Here is a 14,364-nt window from a genome sequence, read left to right as displayed (position 1 = left end):
ACAAATTGACAGACATTGGGTCAACAACTAAAATCCACTCAGAAAAAATGTCATGCAAACATTAGCATGACAGTTCCTGGCTTTAACCCAGTGCAATTCTTTTTCTGAACTCTATTGCATCTTTTCACTGACTCAACATTACAAAATGGAATTTTCACAATTATTTTTCAATCAATTCAATTTAACCAGATGCTTAATAATCATCCAATGAAGAGGTCAAAACAAAGCCATGAGTTTACATATCCTTTCGTATCATGCAATTAAACATGATTAGAAGAGTTCATTGGTTTGGATTAGAAGGGATTATCATTCAGGGCTAAACCTTCTAAAATGGAAATTTACACAACTAAAAATGAGTCATCATCCACGTAGAAGTTGATGATCGATATTGCCGGAACATTCTTAGGATGGAACTGAAAAGTGAGAGGGGTTGGAATAAAGTGGAGTACTGGAAGCAGAAGGTGTTGAAGAAACAGTGGGAGAGACCAGGGTGTGAATTCATGAGTCACACCGCCACAGATTTGAGAAAGCAGGTGCTAAAAAAACCAGCAAGGTTTTTTTTCGGGGGGGGGGGGGGGGGGGGGGGGGGTGGGGTGGGAGGGGAGGCGGGGGTGCACAGTCTGGAACATTGGTTTTAATCAAAGTTTCTTTCAGGGAATGCAAAACAGAGTGATAATGCAACTGTTCACAATAGGGTGTAGCCTGACATAGCATTAGCTCACGAGTGAATGTTTTGGAGCACAACCATTACTAGTAACAGGCAGAGTTCTTGATAACTGGCAGTGTTACTGAGAGTGGGACAAGGAATAATCAGTACGACAGTATACATGCTGGAAAGGAAAGCTGGGGTCAGAGAAAGATGGTACAGTTAAGGGTGCTGTTCACAAGAAGCTCCTCTAAGTGAGGTACTGTGGATCTATACAGATGCGATTCAAGCCTGAAATGGCAACAGGAAAATAGGAAGGTAGAGTAGTACTGATGTGCTGCATTAAATCTGGTCGAATGTTCGGATAGGGAATGTTTATGATTGGAAATGAAAGATGGCAGGTGTTATGTGAACAGAAGAAGCAGACAAGGAGGACAGGCAAGGTCCAAGACAGAAAAACTGGAGACAAATTACAGCTGCAGCCAAACTGAATAGATACAAGGCAGAGAAGAAATTTAAATGACACAAAGATTAGAAGGAATAAATCCCAGATATTAGCAGAGGATGGGATTACATAACATAAGAGAATTGAGAGTTGAAGATTAGATTACATTATCTTTGGCCCAACCAGTCCACACTGACCCTCCGAAGAGTAACCCATCCACACACATTTCCCTCTGACTAATGCTCCTAACACTATGGGCACTTTAGCATCGTCAATTCACCTGACCTGCAGATCTTTGGACTGTGGGAGGAAACTAGAGCACCCGGAGGAAACCCATGCAGACACAGGGAGAATGCGCAAACTCCACACACAGAGTCACCCAAGGCTGGAATCGAACCTAGGACCCTGGTGTAATGAGGCAGCAGTGCTAACCACTGAGCCACCGTGCCACCCCATGGCACAGAGTTGGAGATGCACTGATCTAATGAAGCTGAATAGCAGACAGGGTAAGATCAGGTGAAGAATCAATAAACCAATGTTGGAGGCTACCATCAAAATGAACATGAATCCAGGAACTGTCTGGGAAGTGTAGTAACAGTAGGTGCACTGCAGTATATTGAAAATGAAGTAGAGTGTGGAATCAACCATGAATCAACAGATGTCAATTCAAGGATCTAGTGTAGGGCTTCAGGTAATGGCAACAACCATCAGCAAAACTGGTAGACAAACTAAAGAGCAACAGCAATTTGAGCAAAACTCAAGGATTAAAAATCAGTAAATATCAAGGGAGCCAGCCAGGTTTAAAAACCAAAGCATTTGCAGATGAAGGAGTTGGACTGATGAACTGCTGCAAAGATGTAAGGAGTGCTGAAAACAAAATTATATGTTGAAGCTAATGAGACTGATCCAAATTAGATCAGCTAACGTGGTGTTGGAGCAATTCTGCATCATGAGATGATTGAGCAACTCGAGCCATTTACGTCATAAGCAGTGATAAGTAGTCCCAATACCACTGAGACTCAGGGCTCTGGAAAATCAAAAGTGCACAAAGATCTAGCCAGTGAAAATAACACAGTACAAATACAGAGTATGTTGCATCCGGGAATGGGCAAGAAGTCATCACCAGCACTTACAAATCTATGACCTAGAAGGCAGCAGACTTATGGGAACACACCTGCCAGTTCTCTTCCAAGTCACATTCCACCCTGACTTACTACTCCTTATAAAGTCCAGCCCTTGCACTTATCATGGATGAGAACTTATTTATTCAAAAGAAAGCTGGGAACTACCAAGATTACCAAGATATGGCATTTAAATTGAGTCACAAAATATTCAATTGAAAGAAGTCCTATTGTAGGTTCTTATTGATACAGAGTGTAGTTTCACCCAACATGGATTAGGACCCAGGATACCACAAACTATTATGACAACGCATATGACTCCTCAATAGATATAATTTCTCTCAATCAGTACCATGTATACAGTTCTATCCATAGTACAAAATTACTTGGTTCCCTAGAATTATTCACAGGAACATTAGACTGAAATATAAATTTGTGCAAAGAAAGAAAAGTAAGTTGCAGGTGACAATACTCAGAGTAAAGCTACTAATATCTAATATATGTAAAGAATATCATATTATTTGAATAGTTACAAGCTCAGAGTCAATTAGTTAACTCGGTTCATCAAAGATCATAAAAACTGCCTAAATCTGATACTACAGCTAATGTCAGGGCATAATTCTAAAAGGTTACAATGGCATTTTAGATTATTTAAGGCAGCAACATATTATTTCAACAAATATTGATTCGACATTTTAAGTAAAATAGATTTAAACATTGAACAGAACGTCATTACTTCAGATGGAATGTCAAAAAAAAACTTTCTTCAGCAGTGAAAGACTTTCCCTTCCCAAAATAACTCATTACTTTAACCCAATACTCCATCAAACATTCTCAGTCATCCATTGCATACTGATATCCTACCTTCCAAACTTCTATTTTAAATCCTAACTCTCTATTTTCCAAATCTGTCTTTCCTTTACAAACTTTCTCTCTATAACTTACACAAGACCTATATCAATCCAGTATTCTATATCTAGAGGTCTTGTGAATCAATCTTCATACGCTCATGCCTCAATGTAACAGAGGTCTTCAGCCTGTTTCCTGTTCCTGAACTGTTGTGCCTATCCATGCCTCTCCCTCTTTTCCTTAAAAAAAAGTATCTCCTTGATCAAAATATTAGTCAACCATCAATCTCAGTCTGCCTCAACCTCCATATTTTACTTTGGGACTTTATGTTAAAGGTGTTCTAAAAGTGCAACTTTTACTTTGTAGGGTGCATCTGTGCAAATAATTACTAAAAGTTTAATACTATAATTACAATGTTTCTCCTCATTGTGACTTTACCTGATAGATATCCGACAGGCTGCTGCTCCCAGAGTCACTGGCAATACTGCACCCGGACTGGCTGGAAGGGACATGCGTCACCTGTGGATGTGGATTGTCTGTGAGGTGCATCTTGGAAAGATCTGCAGGAAGCTGTAAAAATTATGAGGAGGAAGGGGAGAAAAGAAATTCATTAATTTTATAAATGAACCAAAAACATAAATTAAAGACTTTTAGACATGCTTGCTAAACTCTTTAATAGTATTTTAAATGAACTAGGGCATTGCAAAGAGGGCACTGAATTTTGGAAGAATTAAGTTATACTTTGGCATCAGTGTGTGAATTTCTTTGGTATGATTGTAATGGATAGTATGATAAAGACCTCAGAGTATAAGGTTTCACTGATTCAAAGTCAGATTTGCATTCCAGAATATTTTGGTTCATAGAACAAGGAAGAACTTAATTTGGAAGCATGCAGTTTCCAATTTATTCATCATTGAAAAAGCATGTTGCTTCACTTAAGCTCAAAGACAAGAACACTAGCCTAGCTATAAAGAAATGGCCCAATCTGAGTTGTCCAAACAAGAGCCATGATTACATCCAGCTTGGAAATTCATAACTTTTGTTGACTTAATTCTGTTGTTTTGCTACTGGTTTCAGCCTTAGTTCTGGCAAAGTAGAAAAGGCAGTTCTTTCATTCATGGATTTAGAATCCAAATCATTAATGAAGAATAAGCCTCTTTCCATGAATGAAGGAGAGGAGGTATCTAATCTTCCAAGACTGGAAAATTTGAAACACAAAGATAACGGAGCCAGAAACATCAAAGAAAATAATGTGGAGTGGGCAACAGGAGGTGGACAAGAGATAGCAGATGATACAGAGCTGTAAATGAAGCTGTGAAACTAAGCTGGGAATATAAACATGAGTGGGGCGCAAACAACCAAGGAATTTCTGTGTGCCTAAAAATCTTCATACAGCATACTGATGGGAACCAATGAATACAGATTTTCATCACTAATGATTTACTTAATCACTGAGCTTCACTACTTGGCTGACACAAAACTTGAGTCCTTAAATTTCCATGAATCATATGCATTTAAAAAAAGGCCCACAATCACAGGAACTTTCTATTCATACTGTTCAGCTGGAATGGTTAAATTAAAAAAGCCACATCTAAGTATTGTCTTATTCAAATGGCTCACTAACTTTATACTTCTACAATAACGAATTTGCATAGTTCCATAAACATCGCTGGCTGTGATACATAGAACTGTGACCCTGCACCAAAAGTCAGCTATCAGCTTTCCTTTGACAACAGATCTCTAAATAAGACAGCCTTAAACTGTTTAACTGGAAATATATATGAACATTTAGATACCTAATTGAATGAAACATTTCCATAACCAAAGATAAAATAATTTACAATTCTGAACAGATATATTGAACCCATAAAGGATCTATTGTGACACATTTAACAGCACCACAAAAAAAGTACAACCACCTTCAAAGTATAATCAAGCCAGTGCTTCAATCTACCCATAGATCTCCAATTTTGATGAGTACACATGTAAACAGAAAAACTTGGCATTGTGATTTATTTATTTTTGTGTTCTTTTTACATATTCTTGCTGAATTGTGACTTACTGCATAACGTGAATAAAACAGACACATAGAAGAAAATATACAGAGAAAATGAAGAGATGTGAAGGGGACTGAAGTAGATGATTTGCATCTATCAGAGGGTGAGAAAATAACTCTGGGCTTGGGGAAGGGGAAATGAAGGGAATGGATGGAATGGAGGAAGGAGAGAGGCATGAAGAGGAGGAGAAGGTTGGAGGGAGGATAACTATAACCACTGCGGGTTTTAGGGTTTACATTAAGATGAAAGCCCAAAAAATTAAAATAAACAAGTTATTCTAAAGAAATGGAGGGACAGAGAGATCCAAAGAGTAAGGTTCACGGAAGTGATGTAATTTTGTCAGCAGCAACATAATGGCCCAGATTTTGCTGCTGCACTGATAGGGAAAACATCAGCACCTGCCTTCAATATAACTCAATTCTGTAGCCAGGAAAGCTGACAACAACTTACGGAATTTGCATATGCGCAGTTCAGTGTCAGTAATTCATTATTCTCCACAGGGTTGACTGTTGAAATTCCTGCAGATGGGAATTTTCTGAAACCTACGTTTAAGAACTTGCATTTTGATGCTATAAGTTACAATATGTTGAATGAGAGGCAACTGAACTTTTAGTAAGGTACGAATCATATAATTTCTGCCAAAATCTCGGCCTCAAACTTAATTTTATATTTATAGCATGGCAATTTCTCACAGTGAGAAAACAAACTCTACAGTTTTGGTTTTTTAAAGAACTTACAATACTGTGTTTTACCTTAACTACATGTTATCACCCCAATCTTTAAATTATTGCCTGCGAAATTATTAAAAAGTGAAGGGTAATCAGGGCTTTTTGCTTCTTAATTTATTATGGGAATTCCTCAATATGATTGGTTGCTTAGCCTTTCTGAATAATCATTGTTTATGGATTGAAGCCAGCATGACTATCTGGATTGGGGGTTCCCTTGAACTGGCCACAAAATGAAAGCAAATCAGAAAAGGTGAGATCCACGACAAAGGAAATGTTCATTTTGTTTTGCAGGAAATTTGCTTCAAGGTCAGTGCCTAATACCATCCTTTCGTTGCTGACTGAGAATACCTTACAATATCAGAATGCAGTGCTCTGCTGTAAAGTGAATGTTTTGTGCTTTAGATACTCCACAGTAGCTCAGCACAAGTGTCCAGATGACGTGTGGAGGCCATAGGAATCCAAAACTACATTTATTGAATTCAGCTAGCAGTGAAGATGCTCAACCTCAAGGACAATGAAAGGATAATCAACTACTCCTATTCAACTACAGGTCTACTTCCGATCTAAGTATCTACGTTTAAAACCATAAATTAACAGTGCGGAAATCAACCAAGAACTGAATTTAGTGCAACCGGGATATGTATGACTTCTTTATGGGATGAAGGTGGTCTGATTGTTTTTCAAATTACAGCAGTCTGTGTTCATTTTAACAAAGAACCTTATATTTACAGACTCTTACACTTGTGCTGTCCACTAAGTCCCCATCTGCCACCAAAGTCTTAGTTCTCACTCTTTATTGTTACCCCTTTTCTTTTCAAAATTAAACTTTACAGGGCTTCCCTCTTAGAAGTTTTATAATTCATTGTCACCTCAGACTCGCTTCTTGAAGCTTGTGACCTGCGACACTCCCTCTTCTCTCAACTTGAGCATGCATTTATTGCACATTTGTAGAGCTTTTGGTGTGTCTCTGCTGTTCTTCAAAGTAAGATAGTATGCCCATGTTTGCATTGACATTCTTTTCAAGCAAGGCTTTCAGATTTCTCTATATATCATGTAATCTTTCAACCAAGCTTGTCTTGGATGTTCTGCTTTCTAAACAACAATTCCTTCCTGTTGTTGGCCTTGGCTGTATACTCCATTCCCCCAGGTGAAGAATTGGCATCTTCCTTCCTTAGCAGTGACTGAAGTTGCTTGATTTTCTTTGGACCACTTAGTGTTTTCCCACTCCCTCATTGTCTTCTTTGGTAATGTTATGTTTTACTTTCTAGTCAATCATGAAAGCTACATCATAGTCTTCACCTATCTACAAATCTGGAGATAATTAATTTTCACTGATGATGACATTTACTCAATAAGACAAAATCTTTAGAAGCCCTTTAAAATCCTGCTGGTCTTTTACTTCAAATGATTGCAATTTTAGAACAAGGAAGATTACAAGGGGGTCATAAAATTTCAATGATAGGTCACTTGGATATTAGAAAAACAAAAGGATAGAATATTATAACGTTTTTATTGGCCAGGATTACATGAAGATGTAGTCAGATTTTGCCAGACATGTGTTACAAGTGGGAAAACGTCAAAGACTTAATTAAACTTGTGCCTTTTCAATTCTAGCTTTTGAAAGACTGTTTACAGGATCTTAATAGAACATGTAGGTCCTACCTCAAACCAGGAAGGGAACCAGTACCTTTTAATGATTATGGATGCTTCCACAAGATTTCAGAAAAACTTACTCCAGAAGCAGTCGCAGAGAAGTCCATTCAATTTATTTTTAAACAAGGCATATATTATCCAAAGAAACTACAATGATTAATCATTCCCAGTGAATTGAAGATCATGCTTTTTAACTCCTTCCATGAATTCACCAGTTCTATAACTCGAGTGAGATGTCTACAGTCACACCATCTTGTCCTCTAAAGCAGAATTAAATCATAGAGCTCAGTCCATCAGTCCTTGTTTACTCAACCTCATTCTGCAGCTAATGGTTACTGTCACTGGATATGCCAGTTCTATTCGACAAAATACATTAACAGTACATGGCACACATCTATGTTTACATCTCTCTCTCTGGTCAACTAAACTCTGGGAAAATAGGTTCATAGTCACTAAAAGGACATGTAGTTCTCCCTGGATATATTGTCAGTGGCATGTCAATGAGTTTTCTTTTATTCACTCTTGAGAGGCAAGTGTACTGACTGGCCAGCATTTATTGCCCATCCCCAGCTCCCCTTGAGATGGCGGTGATGAACTTCCTTCTTGAACTGCTGCAATCCATATGCTGCAGTTAGACCCACAATGCCCTTCGAGAGAATTTTAGGATTATGCTAGTTTCTTAAAAAATGCTTAAAAGATACTTTAAGTTGTAAAATTTAAAACAAAGCCAGCCTTCACCACACAAATGCAAAATACTGTAGAGATTTTAGTTATATTACGTCTTATGATTTTTAAAATGAAAATTATAGGTCCAAAAGATTAAATTAATACCAATTGGAGAACCTGACACTTAAGGCCACTTCATTGGATTTTGCTAAATATATAGCAAAGAAAGGGGTCATTCAATCAAACCATTTCTTCCAGTTTAAATACTCCACTTGAACTTTCTCCCGCTTTCATTTGTTTAAATTTACCACAGTAACCATCTGGTCACTCCCCTCTCAAATGCACAATTGGCTTCCCTTTAAATGCATCTATGCTATTTGCTTGAAACATCCCTACTCCATTGGAAGTCAATTACAAGGCACCTGTTGAAAAATCTAGAAAAAATAAACAGACTGCATTATCAATGTTACCTCAAAAATTGAATACCTTTGGTCAAGTAAGACTTGTCCTTTTGAAATTCATGTTATTATACCTTATGCTATTTCCCACTTCTCAATACCAACTTTATAGCAACACTGCAGCAGAACTCTACCTTTAAATTAGCTACATGATATATTGGAAGTATTGGAAGCAAAGTGGAAAAAAATAAAACAACCACCTGATGAAGAAGCAGCACTCCGAAAGCTAATGCTGCCAAATACACTTGTTGGACTATAACCTGGTGTTGTGTGATTTTTGACTTTGTACACCCCAGTCCATCACTAGCATCTCCGAAACTAAAAATTCTAAACTATTCAGTATAAATGTTTCATTGCTGGATATAATCAGACCATTTCTAAATACAAACATCTATTGCATAACTGAGTCATTGAATGAGTCAAAAGATCTCAGACTAGATGGTGACTTTCCTATTCCTAGCTTAAGTTCTCCAAATGAGTTTACTCAATAGTGCTAGAGATGTATTAGAGATGCATGTACATATATAGTCTGCTGCAAGATGAATTAAGAATGACATCCAAACCTCTAAGAGACAGAGAAAAGACAGAAATTTGAAGATATGCTTTAATATTTTACTTCGATGACAAATGTCAGTTTATTGTCATTTAAATAAGGAAAGAAAAAGCAATTTTGAAGACTGTTGAACTTGATGCATTACATGCCAAATAATACTGTCTGCCCAAATTGCTGTGCCACAAATATGACAGAATGCAGATTTAAACCCATATTTCTTCCTTTTTTTTCCTCTCACCATGTCAGGTATTCACTTTCAGCCATTAATGCTGCTTTGAAATTTAATAAGTGATGATCCACGAAGGAACACTTGCAATTCTCTCCAGTGATTTTACGAAAGCACTTATCGTCCCTTCACGGTCGCAATGGTTAAGACGGGAAACTTGGCATTGATAAGTGTGAATGTACATTCATTGGTAAATCATTAACTGGTAGTGCATAGAGTTCAACACAACACATTTTTGCTCCTTTTCAGAGGGTCAATTTAGATACAAAACTCCATTGGAAATGGAACCTATTCAAAAATCATACTCCTTTCTGTGTTTATTTCATTAGATATAGGATGCAAGCAAAACAGAATGCACAGTCAAAAAGCAGGAAATTGCAAATGATGGAAATCTTGAATAAAAATAGAAAATATTAGAAATACTCAGCTAGGTCAGGAAGCAGCTATGGAGAGAGCAATAAGATACAACGTTTCAAGTCAATACCCTTTCATCAATCATCCTACTTATGGAAATACTGTGTAACAGCAGGAAAATAACAATATACATAACAAAGATCCTTTGACTGGAATAAACTGGAGTTTGTTTTTAGAACTGGATTGGTAATTTTAAATTTATAAAGATATTAGGCAATACAGTTATTTAGGATTACAAGCCTAAATACTGTTGAATAGCGCTGTATTATGTCTACAAGTTTAACATGCTGGGCTACTTGTGAATAATGTCATGGCATAATATTTACTTAATTCATTGTCCAGAGCTGATTTGCATCAAAGAATGGTTACAGCACAACAGGTCATTCAACCCATCCTGTCAACTTTGGTCTTCTGGAAGAGGTACTCATCTCGTCAAGCCCCACAGCCTGCAAAGATTTGCATTTCAAAGAGAATTGAATGTTTATCTGAAGCTCTTAATTGTATCTGCATTCATCAGACTATCAGATACAGCATTTCAGATTCTAGCCATGCACTGCAAAAAAGGCTTTTCATGTTCCTGAATGGAATTGAATTTATTGTCACGTGTACCAAGACACAGTGAAAAGCTTTGTCTTGTGAGCAATACAGTCAGGTCACAGAATTAAGTAGCATAGATAAGTAAATAATGGGTAAACAGCAGTAAAAACAAAAATACAGGTACAGGCGAATGTTAAGAGTTTGTGAGTCAATTCAGTATTCTAATAACAGTAGGGTAGAACTGTTTCAAAACTGGCTGGTGTGTATGTTCAGGCTTCTGTACCTTCTCCCCGAAGGTGGAGGTTGTAGAAAAAACATTGCCGGGTGGGATGAATCTTTGAGAATGCTGGCACATTCCCTTGACAGAGGGCCTGCTAGATGGATTCTAAAGATCCTTTGTGATCGTCCAAGCAGAGTTCCCCACCTCCGATCTTGAATTCTACAGTAGCCGTATCAGGTAGTGATATATCCAGACAGAATGCCCTCGATGGAGTACCTACAAAAGTTGGCAAGGGTATTCACCATCCTGCCAAATGTCCACAGCTGCCTGAGGAAGAAGAGACGTTGTTGGGCCTTTCTAACGAGTGCATCCACATGAAGAGTTGAAGAAAGTTCGTTGTGGGTGACCACTTCCAGGAGCTTGACTCTCTCTATTCATTCCATCTCTGTGCTGTTAATGTGTAGGGGGCTATGAGTAACACCCTGCCGAAAAAGTCAATAATGGGTCCCTTGGCCTATCTACATCTTTTGCTGAACATCTTAAATTGGTGTCCTCTAGTTCTCAACCCTTCCAGTAAAAGGGACTATTTCTCTTTATCTACTGTGTTCAGACCCTTCATTATTTTCAACAGCTCTATCAAATCTCCCACTTAATCTTCCATTCCCTAGCAGCCCAGCTCTGATCTCCCACAGAATGCCCACCCAAAACATTTTGTGTAGTACCATGTACACCATATTAAATGCATGACCCTAATCAAATCTCACTGCTACCTGAACAAAAAAAACTCAAAGTTAAGTCAGCCAAACACGATCTGTCCTCAACACATTTGTGCTGGTTTTTCTTAACTAACCTGTGTTTGGCCAAGAGACTACGAATCTTGTCCTGCAATTTTCAAAACCATTTTCACCATGAGGTTTAACTGACCTGACTTCTTGTTAATGAACTTATTCATGCAACCTTTTGTGAGTGGCATGATATTTGAAATACTCCAGTCCTCTACCACCACCCTAGATCAATGGAGGATTGACACATTATTGCAAGTTCCTCCACAATTTCTACCCTTACTTCTCTCAGCACCCCAGTTGCATCTCTCATGGCCCTGCTGACTTATTAACCTTGAGCACAGCCAGCCTATCTAGTACACCCAGCACTTAATAAATTTTTAACACATTAAAAAATTCAATTACCTCCTCTTTCACTCACTTGGGCACTCTTCCTCAGCAAAGACTGGTGGAAAAGATTAATCAGTATCTCAGCCTTGCCTCCACGCAAAAATCCTGGGCTATGATTTTTCATTAGTTACACCTCCCTTTTTACTGTGTAGAAGACTTTTGACTTCCCTTTTATGTTAGCTTCTAGTTTTTCTCTCAGATTCTCGTTGCTGCTTTTATTTCTTTTCACACATCCCTCATGAGCTTCATAGCTTGGATGCTGGATAGACAATGCAACTGTCATCTATACATCTTTTGTTTTGAAAAGACACTAACTGGAAGTTTCTTGTTTTAACTTCACCTCTTGGATATATTTACTGAGGTCACAGGCAAATTTATGGCTGTCAGAAGTTACGGCTTCGTGATACTTTATGGCCTGCAACTAATGTGCAGTCTGCTGAATGAAGTCATCAAACTTATTTTATTCGTTTTGAAAATCTTCTGAAAACCCAGTCTGAGGGCTAAAAAAATCTGAAGCTGCCATTCTCCTGGGAAGCTACTCGAAGACTTCATCCCAACATCTATTGAATGAACAGTTACCAACATTCCCAGCGATAACCAAATGCGTCTCGTGACATCTGTCTACATGTGCAAGGATGCCAAACAGAACATTTCATACTTTATCCTTTTTTAGCTTCACAAATTAATAATTGATTGGTGAAAGTATTTTGTTTCGAAACAGTTGATCTCTGTAGAGACAGTATTTTTAACTGGTCTGTATTAGGTTATTTGGAATAGTATATATTAATACTGTTATAATTCAAACTGTACGCTAATAAGCTTTGCATTTTTGAGTACATCTTGTTTCATAATTAAACAACACTATTTTTGTTTAGTAAAACAATTTGATTGGCAGATCTGTATTCTGAAATTGATAAACTAGCACACCATTAATAACTGGGTAAAACATTAGTTTAAAACAAATGTGGTGATTGGTGCAAAGGATCATGCACTCTTTACACTTCAATCATAACACCATTCTCCACTCCCAAGATTTCTACAATTTTCATATAGTGGATCAAATGAGCATTCAAAGGTTGCTCTGGCAATTATAATGAGGAAACGTTTGGCCAGACAATCAGGCAGGTTTCCCAAGTCTTCAGAGAATCCCTGCTCTATTCCTGATGAAGGGCTTTTGCCCGAAACGTCGATTTTCCTGCTTCTCGGATGCTGCATTAACTGCTGCGCTTTTCCAGCACCACTCTAATCTAGAATCTGGTTTCCAGGATTTGCAGTCCTTGTTTTTATCGAGAGAATCCCTGCAGTAATTTCACTAAGTTTGGGTAGGGGGTTATGGATGCCGTTATACTAACAAATTTCAATTTGGGCTCTTATGACGATTATCAATGTATGTCTGTGTGCACAATGCTTGAAAATACTTTTGACACTGAAAATTTTAATTGCCACAAAAAACTAGAATACAGAAGTGCTTCGAAGGAAAAACAAACAAGTAACCATGATAGATTGTTTGGATACAGCTTTTATGTTCTGTATCCAGTATAAAGATTCACCACCAATTAAGAACCTGCAATATTTGGCAAGTCTAGAAGATGGAGGAGCAGAAGTATGCCATTCAGCCCATCAATGAGATAATCATCAACTCCAACTTCCTGCCTTTCAACCGCAGAGCCCTTGACTCCCTTAATGATTTAACCAATCCTTAATGCATAAATGTGCTGTTTTACAATGTGTTAAGCCTTAATTTGCTTTCCGCTGGTAGTACAAGACATGCCTTGGCACTTACTATTAGGAACTTCACTGCGACTGTGATTATTTTGGTAAAGCTACGTGCAGTAAATTAATAGTAACATGGCTTGTCCCTAATTACCACAATCAAATCATGTGATTGCATAACTAAGAAAATATTCCAAGAGACCATATTACAGGGGAGGAAGTGCTAAATGTCATGAAACACATAAAAGGTGGACAAATCCCCAGGACCTGATAAGGTGTACCTGAGAATTATGGGGGAAGCTAGGTAAGTGATTGCTGGGCCTCTTGCTGAAATATTTTTGTCATCAATAATCACAGGTGAGGTGCCAGAAGACTGGAGGTTGGCTAACGTGGTGCCACTTTTTAAGAAAGGTGGTAAGGACAAGCCAGGGAACTCTAGAACAGTGAGCCTGACCTCGGGGGTGGGCAAGTTGTTGGAGGGAATCCTGAAGGACAGGATGTACATGAATTTGGAAAGGCAAGGACTGATTAGGGATAGTCAACATGGCTTTGTGCGTGGGAAATCACGCCTCTCAAACTTGATTGAGTTTTGTGAAGAGGTAATAGAGAGGATTGGTGAGGGCAGAATGGGAGATGTGATCTATATGGACTTCAGTAAGGCATTCGATAAGGTTCCCATTGGGAGACAGATTAGCAAGGTGAGATCTCATGGAATACAGGGAGAACTAGCTATTTGGATGCAGAACTGGCTCAAACGGTAGAAGACGGAGGGTGTGGTGGAGGGTTGTTTTTCAGACTGGAGGCCTGTGACCAGTGAAGTGCCACAAGGATCGGTGCTGGGTCCTCTACTTTTCATAGTTTATATAAATGATATGGATGCGAGCATAAGAGGTATAAGTTAGTGAG

The 14,364-nt window shown here is 38.2% G+C and overlaps 1 protein-coding gene across 16 annotated transcripts in view; it reads right to left on the bottom strand.

Annotated features, from left to right (window-relative positions):
- Nucleotides 1–14,364, bottom strand: part of LOC140492006 (rap guanine nucleotide exchange factor 6-like) — a 391,645-nt gene that overhangs the window by 140,925 nt on the left and 236,356 nt on the right. For all 16 annotated transcript variants that reach the window (XM_072590612.1, XM_072590596.1, XM_072590598.1 and 13 more), the window contains one exon: nt 3,500–3,631. In XM_072590612.1, coding sequence (XP_072446713.1) covers nt 3,500–3,631 — 132 coding nt within the window. The remainder of the gene's footprint in view (nt 1–3,499; nt 3,632–14,364) is intronic.

This window comes from Chiloscyllium punctatum, chromosome 20 (assembly GCF_047496795.1).
Source record: "Chiloscyllium punctatum isolate Juve2018m chromosome 20, sChiPun1.3, whole genome shotgun sequence".
Lineage (NCBI taxonomy): Eukaryota > Metazoa > Chordata > Chondrichthyes > Orectolobiformes > Hemiscylliidae > Chiloscyllium > Chiloscyllium punctatum.
The sequence above is the reverse complement of the archived record's forward strand: the minus strand, read 5'-3'. Positions and strand labels throughout refer to the sequence as shown.